At 43.0% G+C, this 20,429-nt stretch overlaps 1 protein-coding gene across 1 annotated transcript in view; it reads left to right on the top strand.

Annotated features, from left to right (window-relative positions):
• The window catches only part of LACTBL1 (lactamase, beta-like 1), a 12,904-nt gene extending 4,098 nt beyond the window's left edge, over positions 1-8,806 (top strand). The window contains 4 exon segments of the mRNA XM_010284457.1: positions 1-48; positions 1,680-1,927; positions 4,854-4,959; positions 7,828-8,806. The exon segment at positions 1-48 is cut by the window's left edge and continues 8 nt beyond it. Of these exon segments, the coding sequence (XP_010282759.1) occupies positions 1-48; positions 1,680-1,927; positions 4,854-4,959; positions 7,828-8,806 (1,381 nt within the window).
• Positions 8,807-20,429: the final 11,623 nt, after the last annotated feature.

Here is a 20,429-nt window from a genome sequence, read left to right as displayed (position 1 = left end):
TGGCTCGGACCCGTCCTCAGTGCTGCCCAATGAGTACACTATTTACAGGTGAGAGAGCTGTATCACGGGCATGAGAGCTAGAAAAGGAGCAGATACATATATGGAGACCTGATATCTGGGAATAGAGCCACTGTCACAAACCGCATCTTCTACTGGCTCAGGTGTACTGCAGAAACCTCTTCTGGGTTACAGTGAAACTTAGTGAGACAGTGCTTCAGCTGATCCCTAAATTATCATATGCTTGTGGCTTACTGAGTAGTTTGCTTTGGATTTTTTATTTTTAATTTGATCTGACAATATTTTAAATTGGAATAGCAGTGACCTGAAAACATACTACTTCTTACAGAGGAATGTCTCTATGCTTTGAGGAGGCCTAGGGCATATATCTGAAGACCGAGAGCTAGCACAGATTTTCTGAACAGCGAGGAGACAGTGCCATAGGATTAAAAAAAAAAAATGTTCATTTTAGCAAAAAGTCGGGTTTGGGAAGAGTATCTACTGAACACATAAAGTAGACCTGCATGCTTATTCATTCTCCCAGTGAAGTCAAAGCTACATTGGCCATTATTTTTTAGATGAAGACAGAATCAAGCTCTTAATGTGTGTTAAAAACAAAAACAAATACAAGGGAAGTGTTTATTTCCTTTAAAGATCTATTTTCAGTGATTTATAACTGTGCTATATATGAAACATATGGGCTGCACTCTGACTATCACATGTTGTTCTCAGAATAAACAATTATGGAAAGTTTCAGCAGCTGTGATTACCTGTTTTTTCCCCACTCTGTATCATGGTAAAATCCCTGCATATATGACCTCATGCTATTTCTTCCAGAATCATAGAATGGGTTGGGTTGGAAAGGGGCCTTAAAGGCATCTAGTTCCAATCTCCCTGACATTGGCAGGGAAAAGGGAACCAACCCATCCCTGGGTGGGCTTGACCCACCAACCTTTTGGTTAACAGCCAAACATGCTAACCAATTGTGCCACAGACTCCCCCCCAAAATTTATTGCTGGTTGGCATTGTTTATGGCCAGAACTATGACAGTATCTGATTGTCTTCAAACATCTGATTTTGTTCTTGATTAATGAAAACATTCTTGGCAAATGCTTTCACTCTAGGCTGTCTTGTACCGGCCCAGGAATTTCACCTCTAGTGGCACAATACAAATGCCCCTGGCTGCCCGTCTTAATCATGGCCCCATTTCCAAAAACCAATCAAGTAGAAATGGAGTCCCATTCCAAAAGACCTTTTGTAAATTTGACTCTGTTCTGAAGCCACTCAAATATCAAGTCTGAATATGAAATGTAAAACTTTATGGCATTTTAACCTTAAAATTCCAATAAACTACTTGCAACTTGTTATGGTATTTATTAAACAGTAATTTACAGAATATGTCATCTAATAAATACTAAGTGAACCGAAAAAGTTCTGTAGCCCACTGCACTATAGAGGAGATACTACTGAAGGTTATGTTATAGTCCATAAAGGCCAGAGTTAAGGATATTAGTCCAAACATCTTACCTCCATTTTAGCCATTCCCTTCTGAATTAGCAAAGGTGTTGCAAGTAAAGCTACAGGCAGTGGGTGAGTTGGGTGATCTCATGTACTGACCATCTGTCCTCTTGATTCGTGGGCTTCTTAATGCTTAATTTCTATAAATGTTTGTTCCTTAACAGAATTGCCAGTGTCTCTAAGATCTTCCCCACCATCATGTTGTACAAGATGTGGGAGGAAGGAAAAGTCACATCTCTTGATGACCCATTGGAACGTTACGCCCAGAACTTTGTTATTAAGAACCCTCTGGGAAGGCTCAAGGAATCAGAACAGAGATACACAGCAGATGGGCTGACTTTTTTGGAAAAAGGCTCAATGCCACTTAAGCCATCACCTGTCACCTTACGCAGAATGGCCAGCCAGCTCTCAGGTGAGACAACACTGGTACCTGCTTGCCCTCTGCCCACCACTGTGCCACTTGAAAGAGACCACAGAGAGAACAGACCTTATGCCAGGGACAAAAAAGGTTGTTATTGAGGCTGTTTCCCAGTATGGACCCTGCACCTTTGCGCTTCCCAGAAGGCAGGCAAGGCCTTTGGAAACAAGTTGTCAGCAGCTTCATGAAGTGCTTAAACAAAACTGTTGTCCAAGATACCTGCTAAGAAACGGGCCAAGCTGCACTATGGGCTGGGGAATTGTTTTTCCCATGCAAGGTGAATATATATATATATTTCTTTCAACACAGTAACATGACCTGAAATCAGGCTCCACTTTCATAACAGTTTTTTGTACTCCAGCCCAGAGTGCTCTCATTTTTCTGAGATGTAGAGTTGAGGGTCAAAGTGGCACCAAACCTCTTTGCTTTGAACAGGTAGACCTCGATCACTGAGCTAAATTTAGCGGTCAGTGTGGTTCCTGATCTGGGATTCCTGAGCTATTAATAGCTTTGGACTTGCTGGCAGAAGACTATTAATCTGCTGCTACCTTCATAATTGGGTAGCTCTTATATTAAGGTAGAAGGAGGACTCAGGAGAACTATTTCTCAGGAATAAAGATGCTAATACTTGACTCAGAGATTGCAGAATTTAATGGCCAAAGAATGTGCTGATATCTATGCAGCATTTTGATTAAACTCTGTAGCATCTGCATTATTCCAGATTGGAATAAATGTCCTAAAATTAGGACCTAAGATCAAAATAGCATGTAGGCAAACTGCAGTAACTCAGGACAGGGTACAGCATCACCTGAAGTGAGCCACTACCTAAATAAGGGTTCCCCAAAGAGGAATGATGTAACTGAAATCTGGAAACAAACAGACAAGCAACTCGAAGTGGACAATGGCAGCAGGAGGCAGAAAGAAAGGCATGTGCAAACCCTGCCCAGCCCCTCTCCCTGCAGACAGGGTCTTGCTTTAGCCAGACTGATGATGTCTTGAGGGGCATCAACTCTGCCTGGCCCCCTCTGACTCTCGGGGCAACTGAAGCTGGTCTGGTTGCTCCTTGCAGGAGCAGTGTGCGCTGGGGCTGCAGCTCCCAGCCCTGCTCCAGTTCCCTGTCATTTAGTGAGGTGTGAGGTATGCCCTGGAAATACTGTTAGGAAGCATATGTCCAAAATGTACCCAGTCATAACATCATTGCTTGTAATATGCAGCCATTCCATTGCTTCCATCACCAATGCTGGATTTGTGCCTCTGCTTAGCTCCTTTTATGTTCCTATCTCTTTTTTTTTAGAATATGGCCCAAATTTCCCAGACCATACCAGCAGGGCACACCAATCAGTTTGGACCCTGACAATTTAGTAGAAGGAGAAACACAGTTTCAAAATCCCAACTGAAAATCAAATGAATGTTGAGGTCACATGTTACATTTTCTGTCTGGCAAAAAACCAAAAAGGAATAGGTTCTGCTTAGCTTCAGGATCAAAGCCACTGCATGACATATTGTGAAGTGTTTTTCATCTAAAATCTTCCAGTGGAAACTGATCTATAATATATCCTCATTATGTGTGCTTTTCTAAATTTCATATTACAAAAGTGACTCCAAATATTTTTCTTCTCAGCACTTGATGAGTACATTGCTAGAGGGAAGTTCCAGCTCGTTAAGACTGTGATTTTCAAATATATATGAATGACGGTATGAGATGTTATTGTAAATTATTAACAGCATGCTTGTCACATCAATTAGCAGCTCATGAAGTATAAATGAATGACTGTGGATTTTCTGTTATGCTCACACATTCTCTGGTTTATCATTTCTAATGAACCTCAAGAAAGGTTCTGCACCACTGCTGGCATGGTGCTGGTGAGCTCTCCCAGTGGTGCAACATTTTCTTTGCTGCCATTGTGGCAAGTAGGAAATGGAGGAGCCCATTGTCTACTGGAAGATGCTCAGTGCATCTCTTATCTGGTCATTAAGCTGCACAAATAACCACAGACCAGAAGCAGAAAAAGTGCTGTCATTCCAATTCAAATCCCAAGGTCAGGCCAACTGAGAAAAACGTGTTGCTGCTACAGAAGAATAGGGCCTCATTCAGCTTTGCCATGATTAGCACATGCGCACTGAGCAGACGATTGCGAGTCATTTTTCTGTCAGGTACCCTTCCTGATTTTCTCCTAACCTCTAAATCAAAGTCAGCTGTAAGCTGTAATGAGGATTTCATTCCAGACGTAATCCAAGTTCTGGACTTGGTGAGCCGTAGATCCTGTTTAAAGGAGCTGTGACATTTTAAAAAGTTCTGGCCAAAAGTTTTTAGGGAATCCATGTTCAGTGTTGTGAAATTAAAAGTGAAAAGAACTTCACTTTTCCTACATTCAGAATCCCTGAATAAATGTTGCTAAAGCTGAAAAAAAAAAAAAAAAACAACCTTAAAAATATTTTAGGCCAAGCCTGGAATGGTTCAGAGAAGTTCAAGCCTTATGTAGCAAGGTGTAAAGAACAAAAACCTGTTTAAAGGGCCTGTTGCACACCTTTGTAGTCAAAGGAATACAGTCACATGGAATTATGGACATGGATTTCCCCAGCACCCAATATGCCCTTCTCTTCCAAAATCACTTGGGGATACAGGGTTTTTTAAATCATTCACCAAGGCATTTTTACTGAAATGTAGCAAGCCAGAGTTGGTGCTGGGGTAGGACTAACATTACCCAGATTCAGTAGTCCATGACTTCAATACGGTGTCCTGCAGTCAAGTATGAACAGGTCCTTGCAGCACATTTGCCACGTGTATAAAGCACGTTTGCATCATTGTTTTTTTCCATGTTGCCATTGATTTTTGCCTTTTTCTCAGACTTCACCAGACTCAGAGTTTCCTGGACCAAGATTTGTCTCAAATTATTAACTTCTCTTTTCCATGGCATAGGTCTGCCCAGGAGGCTGCGATCTACTAGCCTGCTGTGGAAGGGTAATACGCAAGATGCTCTAGCTCTTTTGAAAGATGATGTCTTGGTCGCTGATCCTGGAACCAGGTCAGATATATTCACTTTTGAGATTTTGTTCTAGGTTTGTGTTCTCTACTGATGTTAGCAACCACCTGCAGCATCCATGGCCAATGGATAAAAGACAACCATTCCTAAAGGGAGCTTTAGACATCTACCATATACCTGTCTTAGACTGCAAAGAGTGACTGTTGGAGATGCCAGGGGTTTTTTTAATGTGTATAGACCCTGGGTGAGAAGCCTAGATGAGGCAAATTAAACTACTGTAGTTAGGTCCAAAGAGCCTTAAATTGTGAAAGATGCAGATTTTCAAAAGTAGAAAGGCATGCTAATTTAATTGGTTTCAACCATCATAGATTTTCCTTAAAATCATGTCTAGACATCTGCATGTCTCTCAATTATCTATAAGTTCTATTAATGTTTGTTAAAATTTATATAACCTGTTAAAAATCTATTACTTGAGTTGCAAACACTCAAAAATATGCACAGGATCCAGTGGACAACAGGTGAGGGAAAGGATTCAGACTAACTCAGAAAAACTTTCAACGTCTGCAAAATTTTTAGGGAATAGAATTACATTTTGAAATACTTTACCTAGGGTTGCTGAAGATCCACCATGACTTGAAGTCTGCAAACCTAGAAAAGTCTTTGAAAACTCAATGGCTCGATCATGAAAACCTTCTATTAGTTCTGTCCAATGTCATGTATAAGGTTACAATAAATGTTCCCTAAAGGATTTTAAGATTTTAGTACCATCATGTTCTTTAGAATTGTAGAATCATTTAGGTTGGAAAAGAACTTTAAGATCATCAAGTCCAACAGTAAACCTAACACTGCTAAGCCCACCACTAAACTATGTCCCTAAGCACCACACCTACACGTCTTTTAAATACCTCCAGGGATGGTGACTCAACCACTTCCCTGGGCAGTCCGTTCCAATGTTTGACCACTCTCTCAGTAAATAATTTTTTCCTAATATCCAATCTAAACCTCCCCTGGTGCAACTTGAGGCCATTTCATCTTGTCTTATCGCTTGTCACTTGGGAAAAGAGACCAACACCTACCTACGACCTCCTTTCAGGCAGTTGTAGCGAGCGATAAAGTCTCCTCTCAGCCTCCTTTTCTCCAGACTAAACAACCCCAGTTCTCTCAGCCCCTCCTCATCAGACTTGTGCTCCAGACCCCTCACCAGCTTCATCACTCTTCTCTGGACAGGCTCCAGCACCTCAACGTCCTTGTAGTGAGGGGCCCAAAACTGAACACAGGATTCAAGGTGCGGCCTCACCAGTGCCGAGTACAGGGGCACGGTCACATCCCTGCTCCTGCTGGCCACACTAGTGCTGATGCAGGCCAGGATGCTGTTGGCCTTCTTGGCCACCTGGGCACACTGCTGGCTCATGTTCAGCTGACTGTCAACCAGCACACCCAGGTCCTTTTCCGCCGGGCGGCTCTCCAGCCACTCCTCCCCAAGCCTGTAGCATTGCATGGGGTTGTTGTGACCCAAGTGCAGGACCCAGCACTTAACCTTGTTGAACCTCACACAGTTGGCCTCAGCCCATCGATCCAGCCTGTCCAGACCCCTCTGTAGAGCCCTCCTACCCTCCAGCAGATCAACACTCCCACCCAGCTTGGTGTCATCGGCAAACTTACTGAGGGTGCACTCAATCCCCTCGCACAGATCACTGATAAAAACATTAAGCAGAACTGGGTCCAATACTGAACCCTGGGGAACACCACTTGTGACCAGCCACCAACTGGATTTAACTCCCTTCACCACAACTCTGGGCCCAGCCATCCAGACAGTTTTTCACCCAGCAAAGAGTAATATGGTATTTATATTATGTTCACCATTAAGATACATAAAGACTTCCACTCATAGTATCTCAACCCCTCAACACCCCCCAACACATTGATAGTTTTAACTGTCTCCCCATTCCTGGGTATACTTCACAGTTAACAGATCATTCTTCCTAAAGAAAATTCCCATTCATTGATATAGAAATTTTAACATATTTTTCTGGGTATGTTGAACTTCAGCTCCATTTCACATATAAAACTTTAGATACAGAATATATTTATTCTTGGTGTACAAATATATATATTCATCATGCTTTTATTCAACTAGATGGGCTGGAAATGATTGAAGTGGTACCAAATTTATGATCTAAATAGGCCTCAGTGAGATGTGTGGTTTCACACAATAAAAAAAAGCAACCAAACAAGGTTGAAAACATCACGAATTTTGAAAATGTGTTTGGAAAAAAGTTGCCCATTCATGTCCTCATGTCATTAAACTTCGTTGAAGTATAAAGACTTAAATCACTTTATGGATATTAAAGACTCAAGCACTCAGGTGTCTTTAATGACTCAACATTGCTGGATGCTGCTTTGTAGACTTTTAAGTGTTTTTAAAGTGCTTTTACCATCTTAAGGTAGCTTAGGTGTTTATGTGATTGTAACATGTTAAATCTCCAAAAAGGCTTACTTGGGATTTTGAGACCTTTAAGGTAAGCACCTGTAACTCTCAGCTCTGCTCTTAAAACAAATGGATATATTCTTTGATGAACAATTATAAACAGTAAGTCAGGATATACAAATATATAGGTTTTTGCATAAAGTTGTTTCTTTTTTAATTTTCCGTATCCACATCTATTTCTATACATAATGGTTAAATAGCTCTGCTGATGTTCCCATAAGAAATTTCTCTTTCTTGACTTAACAACAAATCAAGGCAACATCATTCAGTTTTTCTCTGTCCCTCTTTCATCTCTCCTCTCTCTTTAGCGTGTCATCTGATAAAATGACAATTTTTCCCCAAAGAGAGACCTACCCACTGTTTTTGCATAGTCATACCCCCACTGCAGCAGTGAGGTAAGGCTGATTCCTCTTTCTTTTCAGATGCCACTACAGCAATTTGGCCTTCTCACTGATGGCGCATGTACTGGCTGACCATGCAGCTGAGGGGCAATACCAGCACTGGATCTCAGAGAACATCCTAGACCGCTTGGGCATGGAGGACACTGGCTTCGACATCACACCACCAATCCGGTCTCAGATGGCTGTGGGTTTCTATGGCAGGCAGCAGCCAGCCCCTCTCTATGACCTTGGCTGGTACAGGCCTTCTGGCCAGATGTACTCCACAGCTGCCGACCTTGCCAAGCTGGCAATGGTCTTCTTAGGCACCTACCACCGTCGTCTCCTAGAGCCTGACACAGTGAAGACAATGCTGACCCCTCTGTTTAAGTGCTCCACTGAATACTTTGCTAACAAGACTGGCACGCCCTGGGAGATTAATGAGCAATTGGGATATGATGTCATTAGGAAGGATGGAGACCTTGACGGTTATTCAGCTACTTTCTCCCTTATCCCCAAGCTCCGCCTGAGCTTCATAGTGCTGATGGCAGGGCCTAGGCCTCAGGGTGGAGATATTGTGACTCATACATATGAGTATCTTATTCCTGCCATGGAGACGGCGTTCAGAGAGGCTGAGAAAAGCTTGATTCCTCCTCCAAGTCCAGGCCCTTATGTCGGCTACTATACCTATTCTAACCTGACTTTCTATGAGATCAAAGTTGGACCTGGTGGGGTGTTGATCATGCAGCAGTTTGGGCCTCATGTAGAAGAGCTGATTCCTGAAAAGTACCGGACAATCAAGCTCCACCATCTGGAAGATCGCGTTTTCCAAGTTGTTTTTGACAAGGAGTTCCCATGTGTTCTGCACCTGGGCTCTGCCTCCATCTCACTGGAGACCCAAAATGGGCAGCTCTTTAACTTTTATCCATTCGATCGCAAGGGTTTGTCTCCTGGCTTTGATGCGCCAGGGCTGAACACATACAATGTGGTGCGTGTACTTCGTAAACCTGTATTCTATAGCTAAATGTCCCTTCTACCTTTCTAACTGGTTCTGGGAGGTGGGTCCAAATCTGTGTCTTACCAGACTCTCCTGTCTCTGTGGCTTTATGAATGCCATTTGAAAGGGAAACATGGCAAATGACTCTTTTGCCCAACAAATATGTCATGTCCCACTTCTAAAATTACTTCAATGGCTTGCAATCCCTGGCAGTGTGTGACAGGCCAGCTAGGAACTGGGGGTGCCTGCAGAAAAAAAGAGATGTGAATGTACTGAGCGGATGGTGTTTGGATGCCATAAAAAAGCCCAGCTCTTGAGTCTCCACACTTACATCATCTGTTTGATGACCATTCTGGTTATTGACAGATATCACCAAAGGGCTGAGAATTTCCTCTCTCTCAGAAAATATCTCTTCTTCAGTCCAAGGGTTTTTTCAGGGCTCTTCAGGAGCCCACCTACCATGAACAAGATTCCTCATCTGGGTTTGCCAAAAGCTAGAAAATGGCACCAGCCTGATACCAGGCTCTGCTTATGATACCTGGGAAGTGAGGGTCCATTTCTTTCCTGGGCCATAAGAAGGAAATTGTGAAAAGAGCAGATAGTAATGTGGCTATGTCTTAGCTCCATGGATTTCTACACAAGTGGTGGTCACACAAAGGATATTGTAGCACTTAAGTATAGAAGCTGAAGCTTACTCCTGTGAGCAGCGCCGTATGAACATGTACTGACATATTCCAGCTGCACTCAGGTTTGTGACTATTGCAGTATACAGGCAAGTGTGTGAGTGTGGTGTTTAAGTACAGGAATGCATGGGGATTATGTGTGTTTTGGGCAGGGTGTCGGTATGGATATGTACCCATTGTGTTTATGCAGGTATGAGGGAGGATGCTAAGGGAAAATGTGTTATTCTGGGGAGCATTACATTTAGGACAGGTGCACCTGCAAGCAATCTGCAAAGCCACAGCTGCATTTTCTTCTCCTTTCTTGTGCCCACTCAGTGCCAAGGCAGGCAGGACAGGTGATATGTCATTAATGGCCAACACCGTATCACTATGATGGGAACAGTATCTGGCACAAGTACAAGACAGGACAAGTACCACTGACTGAGGAGTCTTGGCTCCTGCAATGCCCCTTCAAGTTTAGGCAAGTATTGTGATTGCAGCCCTAACTGGAGCCTGAAATAAAAGCAAGCAGAGAGTCAGGGCAAGATAACTCTAACCTTGAAATGAATAGTCTGGCTGCAGAGTATGGAAATCCTGAAGTGCAAAAGAGTAGGCATACTAGCACAACAGAAGACCTTTCAAAGTGCATGTTGTCCCATACCATAACTGCTATGAGATTGGATCCTCTTGCAGGCTGAACTCCTTCTGCTGCTTGTCCACACAGAGTCTTGAAAGTGGACATGTCTCAGAAAAGATGAGAAAAGAAATCTCCCTGCCTCTGTTCTCTCTTGTTTGTCTCTCACTGTTTTCACTCTGTGTACAGTCCTTCAGCCTCAGTTTTGAGTAGAGAGACCATCACTGAAGGCGATCTGTGATTCACAAACTCAGTTCCCTGCCTTTTTTTCCGACAATTCCAGTTCCCTGGTAAACATATGAAATAATGTAAACCTTGCAGTCATGGTTGCTGTTGTATTGGTTTCCTCTGGATTTTGTAGGTGATTACATCTCATACCTTGTACAACCTCGTATGTTCAAGTATTTAATCTGGGCTATAGCAACAGCAATAAACTCTATGCAAGTTCTTGCTGCTGTCATGTGTGATCATGGCCAGAGGTATGTGTGCAGACAGACACGTTGCACTATGGTTTATTTCCTGTAGAGGTGCCTGCACTCTGTCATGGCATGCCTGACACAACAGTGGTCTCTGGGCTTTGAGCTCACAAGAGATGTCTGATCACAAGATATTTGAGAATTCTAACCTTGATCTTTTTGAGTGAGGTCTAAGTGCCAGTTTGGGGCTGTCCTTGCTTTGGAACAAAAGATGTGATTTTTTACCCATCAGCTACCTTTAAAAGCTTCCAAGAAAAATCAGGATTTATATCCTATGTCACTCATTGGTCAGGATGAAACACCACACTTGACTGTCTCCATCTCTCTGATTGAGAGGTTAAGATGTTTTACTTTTCCATCAGTAATGCAGGCACTAACAAATCTTTCCTTTTCTAGTGAGTCACCCTCAAACCTGTACACTGACAATTTTTGGTTGTCTTATTCTTTCCCATAATAGCAAAGTATAGCTCTTTCTTTGCTATTCATAACATGAACACACACCTGCAGTAAAGCTCATCTCACCAAACTTTGGGTCACACTGGGAAGGTGAACAAGAGCTTCTTACACCATCCCTGGTGTAAGGGCAGGAGAACACCTTTACCTGGTATGGAGAAGAGAAAGACCTCAGCACACCTGTGCAGAGGATTTGGGAGAGGCTGTGTGTGGTAGGCAGGATAAGGTGGAGTTTTGGAGGACCCCAGTCAGCCACGGAGAGCAGCCAGAGTCACAATGCTGAATCAATGCTACAAACACAAATGTCCGGTTTCTTTCTGTCACTTCATGCCTAACTATCCTAAGAAGAGCAGAACCAGCTTCTGTGACCTGATGTTACCTGTCTCACATTAGCAGGTGCTTTATACCACCTTTAACAGTTCTTCATAAACTTCCCATTTTAATACAGAATTCGTTACCATTCTGAGTAATTTTTTAAGCTTTTGTCACTGCTTGTTGCTGAATGTTATTTCATCTGTGTCAGAGACTGGCTCCAACAATAGGTAGAGCAAATATAAAAACCTACCCAGCTGCTCACTTTTCACAGAATTGTGTGTCTTTAAAGGTGACTAGATGTGTCTGGAGCCGCCTATAGAAACAGTGTGCTTAAAAATGTTTTTATAATTACTCATCAGGAAACCAAACAAATAGAATGTGCTTCATTAGCATTCCCAGCCTCAAAAAGAGACAAGAACAAAACTTACTCTCAGGAGATCAAATTCTGCTCTAAGGAGCACTGGTGAAACAACATAATTTTGTAATAGTGTCCCTGAAAACTGTATTTAGTCTACAAGAGCCTTTTAGGCTCTGTCTGGTCCACTAAGAATGAGATCAATTTGGCAAAATATAAACCGCTACATCTGAGCTAGGCCCTTTAAATCCTTTCTACTCAGTTAGATTTAATGACTATAGTCAGTAGAGTGGAATTGGATTCATCTCATCTTAAAGCACATATTTAGAATAAGTTGATGAATCACACTATATGAATCCCCAGCCTCCAGCTGATTGAGAAGGACCCAACCCTCGCTATCACAAGCAACTCTTCGGTTAGAAGTGAAACAGTTCCATAATCTGCCTGCCAGGTAAGGGCAAGTTCTCAACTTGTTGCATCAACATTGCCCTGAAAGACCTGAAGTTCACCGATTAGCAGATCCAAAGCAGAACATGGTGGTGTTTATTGTGGTTCCATGCTAACATAATGTTAGTTAAGACAACTTCTTCCCTTGTAGAAGAACACTGCCTTCAGAAATATTAGCTCAAGTGAGGATGATATAAAGTTTCAAGCTTCAAGCTACATTTTGAAAACAGCAATTTATCCTTACATGCTTCATTTCTTCATACTTATACTTCTCCTCAACCAGAGCAATGTGGCCTAGTTGTTTACTGGACAGCACCTTTGCAAGAGCTTTTCTGTTTTGATGATGGCAGTAAGATGATGTGCCTATCGATCTGCACCAACCACCAGAGCAGGACTCAGAAAAAAAGAACGAAGTCACGTTAGCAAGGACTGGGCTTTGATGTCAGAGTCTGAAAGTTTATTAAACACTAATTCCTGTTTTCCTCCTCAGAAATGTATTGATGTTCTTGTCACAAAGGGATGTGTTAAGCCCCTGCAATGTGAAACACAAGCTTTTTGACTTTTCAGTTCTGCAGGAGCTGTTTAAAAAGAAATGTCAGCATCCACCCTTTAAGAGAGAGAAGAGATTAAGAGAGCTGCTAGGTCAAAGCCGGTGTCTGTCTCCTTTTCACCCATGAAGTGAATACCAACAAAAGTTTAATTACTTCACAGTTAGCAGGGAGGATTCAATATATGTTGCTATTAGGTGCAATTTCCACTTAGATAAGGTAATATATGCTTCAAAATGCAAAGGCTAGAAGCATGTTTGCAAGTTTAACCTTGCTTGTCTATTCACTTCTGCCTTTATGAAGAGTCTGACACTTCATGACATGGTTTACAGAGCTGCAGATCAGCAGTCACAATAGATGCAGAAAATTTCCAACACTGTTTCCAGAGAAGTGAAACAATCTCTGATCTTGCGACTGTGGAGGACACACTCTTCCCAATATCAATAAGAGACATAGCCAGTATCCAAAGTCCAGTGTCATAACACAAACACTGCATTCAAGTGAAAAGCATCGTGTAGTGGTGTCCTGGCCTTGCAGTCGGTCCTAGGGGAGTGGGACACTGCACACCCAGCTCAGCAGCAGAACAAATCTTGGCAGTAGCTATTGAAATGAGAGGAGAGGAGGCTGTAGATGGTAGGATTGATATCAAAACTCAAGATGAAGAGCCTTAGCAGGATGTGGACACCCTGGAAGACCATGTGCACCAGGTTCACCCAGTGGACACCAGAGGCCCACAGCAGCCTCTCTGCCTGAAACACCAGCTAGCACGTAATGAACATCACTACTATGACACATGTAGACAAGAGAATCAGGAAATGAGAGCGAGACAAAGTGTTAAACAAAAGCAGAGCTCAGAAGCAGAGAGGACTGGCTGAGAAACACTGTTAACCGTGTCCCTCTGGACTGCCAGGGACTCTAGGCAAAAAAGCTGCGTGCTGTTAGGTGAGGGATTACTCCAGTGGGCCGTGCTGAAGTGCAGCTCAAACCATCTGATGCTATTTAATCAGGCACTTGGCTTGGTTTTTGTATTGTGGAATATAATGACTGAAAGGTGTAACAAATTGGCCACATAAGGCTCTCAGCCAGCAGGGACTGGACAGCCTGGAGGGGGAGGGAGCAAGACAAAGGACTCCACATTCCCTAGAAAGAAAGAAGAGATCTGCTGTCCTGATGCTAACATCAGGTCTCAATATAGGTGTAAAGGAAAGTAGGTCTCAGGATCTTCAGGTCTGAAGTAAAAGGGAAAAAAGAGTGAGGAGACCAAGAAAGACTCTGCTTTTTGCTTCCGGTGGTACTTTTCCATCTGTTGCCACAGTCTGAACATCGCAGTACGGCAAGAGCTGAGCCCTCGTCCTCTGAAAGCAGTGAAGAGCTGCCTAGATTCGAGCTCAGTAGGTTTTGTCATGGTTTGGGTATCCTCAGGGAACTGAGGGAAAGTGTTTTGGATCACTATGAGCCTGACAGTCAATGCTTCTAGGTAATATGAGCCAGGCATTTCCATATTATTCTCTTAACAGGCTACAACATGCCTATTTTCATAAATTGGGGCATTGTTATTCATAACTTTTGTAGCAGGCAGGATTCCCAGGTATATATTCCCAGAATATCACACAAGTGATATTCTGTGACCTCTGGGGGGCACTCGACCCCCATAGTGGGTAGCCTATTATATGTTTTTCAGTTGTTAAACATGAGACAGAGTTTTTGGTATTTGAAGTGTGTGGTTTGCTTTCTCCTGGTAATGACTGACAGAACTGGAAGAAGCTTTAATGGCTTACAGCTCCCAGACTGTGTGTCTGCCCAAGTACCATAGTTGTGTAGGTAGTTATAATGATGATCCCCAAAGTTTCAGAAGTGAAAGCTAGCATAGGTAGCAATTTTGAGGAGAAAGGAGATAAAAAATGTGTATGTGTTGAATATGGTGGTTGAGGTAGTCCTTGGTTAAAATCTCAGAATTAGGATATTGTTATTAAAAACCAGCTACCATTTTGTCTAATTACCACATGGTCTTTAGATGTCAGAAATTATTAGACCATCTTCAGGGTGCAGAACATATGTGGAGTGTTGCAGAATGAAGAGAAAATGCTTGCAGAGGCACAAAATAATTGGACAGATAGTTGTGCTGGAGAAAGGCCTGCAGGCATGTGGTCTCTCACTGAGTTTTCCTGGGACATGGGGATGAAACAGCTGGACTGAGACTGATGGGAAGGGCCCAAAACTGAACACAGTATCTGAGGTGCGGCCTCACCAGTGCCAAGTCCAGGGAGTCAATCACTTCCCTAGTCCTGCTGGCCACACTATTCCATACAAGCCAGGATGCTGTTCGCCGCCTTGGCCACCGGGGTGCACTCCTGGCTCATAGCCCCAACATTGGGTCAGGTTGGCTATGGCTTTGTCCTGAAAACCACCAAAGACAAAGATTCCCTGCTGGTTTGTTACCTGAACCCCAACTGCACTACCTTTTTCAGATGAAACTTTTCCTGATGTCCAACCTGAATTTCCCTATACAATGTGGCTGTTGCTTTTTACATATTGTCAGAGCTCAGAGATTATGATTATTCGACCGGTCTTGTAATCTTTGTAACCAACTCTAGTTGGCAAAACTGAGTTCATGGAGTTCACTGAGTTATTATTTGACACTTCTTAGGAGAAAGGGTTTCATGATTACTACCACAGTTTCCCCTAAAAAGAAAAAAAAAATCAGTCATCAGAAAAATGTATCTTTTGTTTTGTATGAGGATTACAGTACGGAAAAACAAAGGATCCAATCCTAAAAGGGATGGAGTTACTGCAATGTTCAGAGCAGCAAAGCTGAAATGTTGTCTCATGTCCTGAAGCCCATGCCCAAACTATGCATCCCCCAGTTGAAGCCAGGAGGGGTTTTAAAACTCTCGTTCTCAGCCTGAACAACTCTCTATCAGCATCTCTCTGTAACTTCATTTCTGCACTGAGGTGCCAATGGGACAGTTTTCCTTTGAAACAAGATGTCTTTTTCACATTACAGCAATGAGTCCAAGGAGCCTGAGTGCACTTCTCTTAGATCAGTTCCCTGTTCACAAAGAGTGACATTTTTGCCTGTCCTGGTCAATGCTGAATTGGCCCTGGTAGCCAGGCAAGTAGATTGCTACCAGCCAGAAGATGAAGAATCATCAGTACAGAAAGGGACTAGAAAGTCCCTAGCTCAGGTGATTCGTTTTTTTACCCAGTAACCGCCTAATGTGTCCCAGCTGGGAATAAACAGCTTACTCAACTTTCCAGCTATTTGTCTGCTCATTGACCTCAACTTCCTGTCAGATTTCTCCCTCCTTTTCAGGCTCATTGTAGTTGTTTTAGCTTCTCTTCACAGCTGCCATCTCTGCACACAGGGATGACTTTTCTCCCATTCTCTTTTGCAGCTATGTCTCATTTATCCCTAGCACTCACTTCTCAAGCTTGTGTGTCTCCTGGTTACTCCAGCACATAGAGCAGTCACCTTCCAACCCTTTCTTCTCAGAGCCTGAAGTGGAGCATATCCTCCAAGCTCACTTTATCCACACTTTGTCCTGGAAAACACTTTTTCTCAACTTTCTGTACACTGGCACACCCAGTCCAACCCCCTCATGGCTAACAAGCAGACATAATTTTAATGGTAAAGGTAGAAGTATTGCACAGACAGTGCTGGCATTGCCAGGCTGAAATACAGTAACACCACAGTCTCTAGCATCAGCCATGTTGAAAAATAAAAAAAAAAAAAAAAGAAGAAGAATAAATGTATTTTCCTAACAGGACAGGAGGATTCAAGGCCCTTTGGCAGACACATAAACAGGAATTGCAAGAATGCACTAAGAGTTCAAGTATATGGTGCATTCACCAGCCAACACTTGAAATGGTGTGCTTGACCTGTAATTAAGAGTAAATTATTTATCGTAGACACTTGGGAAACTCATAGATGTGTGTCCTGACAGTGTGCAAGCTCCTCTTTTCACATCCCACTGGAAGCCCACTACATACTCAAAGTCACATATCTTCAGAGCATTTGGCCACTAAGAGCTCTGGTCATTCAGCTCAAATCAAAACACAAAGATCAATATGAAGGAGAGAAAGACTTCCATATCAGGATAGTCTTCCTGCCTGTTGCTCATGACAAACTGCTTTTACTAGGTGCTTGGAAGGAAATTGGATGGAGCTTGCAAGTCCAGACCGACCTGTGCCATGCAGCCTCTCACAGAGGTATCACGCATCCTTCCCTTTGCTTCGATTCACAGCTTGGCAGTCTTTTTTGGAATGGTCCATCTCTCCTCTTCACCACAGGTTCTACACTGCATAGTGCCACAGCAGGAAAGCAGAAGGGAAATAGGGAGGGGAATGCCTTCATCCTACCCACTTGTCTTCTGGTAATTATTGCTCTCAGGCAGATGCCAGGCCTCCCCTGACAGCCTTTCCTTTTTCAGAACCCAATTATCAGACTCATGGTTTGATGCCAACTCTTCTTGGAAGCTGCTTTGTCTGCTTTGATTTAGCTCACAATTTATTCCTCTAAGGAGTGATATTTCTGATAGAGATGGGCAAGCACATTTCATTTAATTTCCTTTCCACCTGAGCACCCCGGATTAGATGGCCTGATGCAATAGCATCCTGCTAACGAAAGGTTGTGGAAAAACATGGGAAGAGAGAAGTCAGCAGGAGGATGAAATGAGCACAAGAGGGAGCTGAATGTAGAGGGATTCTGAGATGCTGCTTGGAATAAAAATGCCCAGTCACAACTTCCAATAACATTTAGCTAATTATTGAATATACTGATGAAGATGTAACAAAAGCAGTTGCTTAAACAGAAAATCTGAAACACAGAAACAACGTGCACCCAAACAGGCAATTGAAACATAGTGCACTCTGCATTCAACCAAACTGTGGGTGAAACAATCTCTTGCTGACAATATGCCAATTCCAGAATAAGAAATGGTCTGTTTATCACAACTTCTGTGAGAAACAGCCCCTAAGCTGCCATACTTTCTTCTGTAATAGCTGGTAAGCTCTTCACTGTGATAGTGTGCAATGCAGATTCTTCTAGGCCAGCATGTTTGACTGCAGTTGTTTTGGGTTCAGTCTCATCATCCCTGGAAGTCTGTTGGCACTGTGCTTGTTGTAAGAGATAAGCTCACCTCAGGGATGTTATTCTGGTTCCCTCGCCTGCCATTGCACCTCTGTGCTCCTTCCGTGTGAGTGTGCAGAAAAGCCTTTTATCCCATAACTTAACACTGTCCACATGTGTACGTGATTCCAGGTGCATGCCAGGAAAGCTGGGACAAAAAATGGCATGCTGTCGCTGGATCACCTTACAGACTGAGGGGGGTTACTGGCTGGGGGCATGGGACACAAGGGAAGACCATTTGAGGATTGCACAAGACTTACTATGGCATATTTAGGGGAGATGGGGAAAAGGAGGAATCAAGGAGAGGAACAAACATGGGAAAATAAAAGGAGAGGGAATAAAAGGAGCCTCTAGCTTCCCTTTCTCTTGTCCAACCTGGAAGATGTCAGCACACAGTTTGACCTCATCCCAGTGCCACCTGATGACACAGAAAGTCCTGTATCTATCCTGAGTGGTTTCCTGACCGATCTGTATGAGTCAGGAGAGGACGGACTTCATTTGGGTAATGGTCACTTTTTGCCATGGCGATGCATCCAAAAATGGGAGAGTCCCACAAAGTGTGTTCACAGTCTTCTGTATAGCTCTCAGGATGGCAAGCTTCTTAGAGTTTTGCAGCCAACATTGCTTGATCTATATATGGAGGGTGATTTAATTCTTCCCGGAGGCAGTGACTTCAGCAGCAGGATTATTGTCCTCGGCCTTTTCTTGTATGTGCTTGAAGGGAGGAAGCACAGGTAACATCCTTATTGTCCTGAAACCCTCAATTCTGAGGCAAAGAGTGAGGTATTTTCAAGATATCTGGATGATTTCCCAAGACTGATCTTCTGCAGTGGAAGCTGTGGTGCTGTCGGCAGCAGTCAGGAACTTATCTGTGTTGTGAGTTCAAGGCTAAGCAGAGCACAAGCATGCTCACAAAGTGCACATGACACTGAAGAACTGGGAAGACAATAAATATGGATGAACACCTGTGGTGGAGATTCACAGGCTTCTGGGGTATCTAGGGCACCACAGTGTTCTCCTGCTCATGTGTGGCTGTTGCTCCAGTAGGCTGGAACATGAGCAGTAACAGAAGTCAGTCCACCCTATATGTCCTGGAAACCACCTAGTGCTCCCCTGTGCATAAAACAAATGGCTCAAGTTAGTCATGGGTAAAATCACCACACCTCACACAAGGGCAAGACACATCAGACAATTGCTTTTATGTAACTAGAGTGACTACGTGCTGACGTGTTGGTGGTTTTACACTATGTACCACCTGCAAGGATGCCCCTTGGAACCCACTCAGAACAGTCAAAGCAGTGCTTAAAATTAACATACTTGCAGCATCTTTTTTTTAATCTAATTAAAAATGTATCGTTGAGTTTTCCACCAACCTAAGAGCACCTGAGGTTGAAAGGGAGTAGAAAGAAGAAGAAGAGATAAATATTTGTACAAGAAGCTAAGAAAAGACAGGGAAGAAAGGGATGGCAGTGAAAGCAGACTGTAGAGAAGCAGTCTGACGTGGTGAGCATACAGGGCTGCCTGTGAGGACAGTAAAGATCCTGAAGACCCTTGCAGGGAAGACTTGATGTGTGCTAAGTGCTCATGGCCATGACAGTTCTCTCTTCTGACATTGCTAGTTTCTCTTTTAGTCATTGCTAGTTGCTCTGCTGAGGGGGGGTTTGAATAAAAAATTTTAAAAAAGTGATTAGATTTGGGGAAAGCTTGCAGAGAATACTCTTTTTAGATTCTGTTGCTTATGTTGGTCCATCAGTGCATTCAGAAACTTTTTGGTGACCTCTGGAAGTCAGTAACAACCTTTTAAATGCCTCAATAGCACAATCATATAGTACAATCCCTGTGCAAAATCTTCACTCAGTCCCACAGACTCTGTTCGCCCAACAAATTGAAGACTAATCTCTTCTCTGCCTCTTTCCCATTTCCATCCTGTCCTCAGAAATTGTTGAGGACTGTACCCCCTCTCTAAGATGTTCTTTTCAAGGCAAGAGACCATACAAATTCCTGAGCTGCTGGGGTAATATTAGCTGCTTCTTAGGACTTCTCTGCCCAACCTTGGTGTAGACATTGAGAACATCTAGAGAGACAAAACATTGCTTTTGTCATACAGCAGTTAATGACTCTGGGATGTAAAGTTGTCCCAGCCCCAGCAGAGAATGGCAGGGTGATCTTGCATGACCTAGCAATACAGGGCTGATATGTAGGAAGGATTCATATGTATGTTGAAAACCTGCTTCCCTGCCATTCACAGCTGTTTGCAGCTTCTCCCTAGAGAAATTGCTTCCTATTTCAGTTTCTGTGAGGAAACACTCATAACGCTCTGGTTTAGCCTTGTCTGATTATTTTGTAATCTTTGCATAGCAAAGTACTGAAGTGTTACATCAGGGAATTCATTGGGCCAGCAGTTCTAGTTTTACAAAGACCTTTTTCCTGACAATTAACTCAGGATCCCAGGAAACTACTGAGCAAATGAAAATCCAGTGCACAATAAGCAATTCAGCTTTAAAAAATGCACATCATAATAAATGAACCAGAATAGACCCCATTCCAATCAACAAAGGAAGCTTAGTGGAAGCAGTAACTCATCAAAATGTCCAGAGGTGCCATATAAAGATGTCCAGCCAGCTTAACAGAA

The sequence above is a fragment of the Phaethon lepturus genome, unplaced genomic scaffold, assembly GCF_000687285.1.
Source record: "Phaethon lepturus isolate BGI_N335 unplaced genomic scaffold, ASM68728v1 scaffold8543, whole genome shotgun sequence".
Taxonomy (NCBI): domain Eukaryota; kingdom Metazoa; phylum Chordata; class Aves; order Phaethontiformes; family Phaethontidae; genus Phaethon; species Phaethon lepturus.
This window is presented reverse-complemented; position numbering and strand designations above follow the sequence as displayed.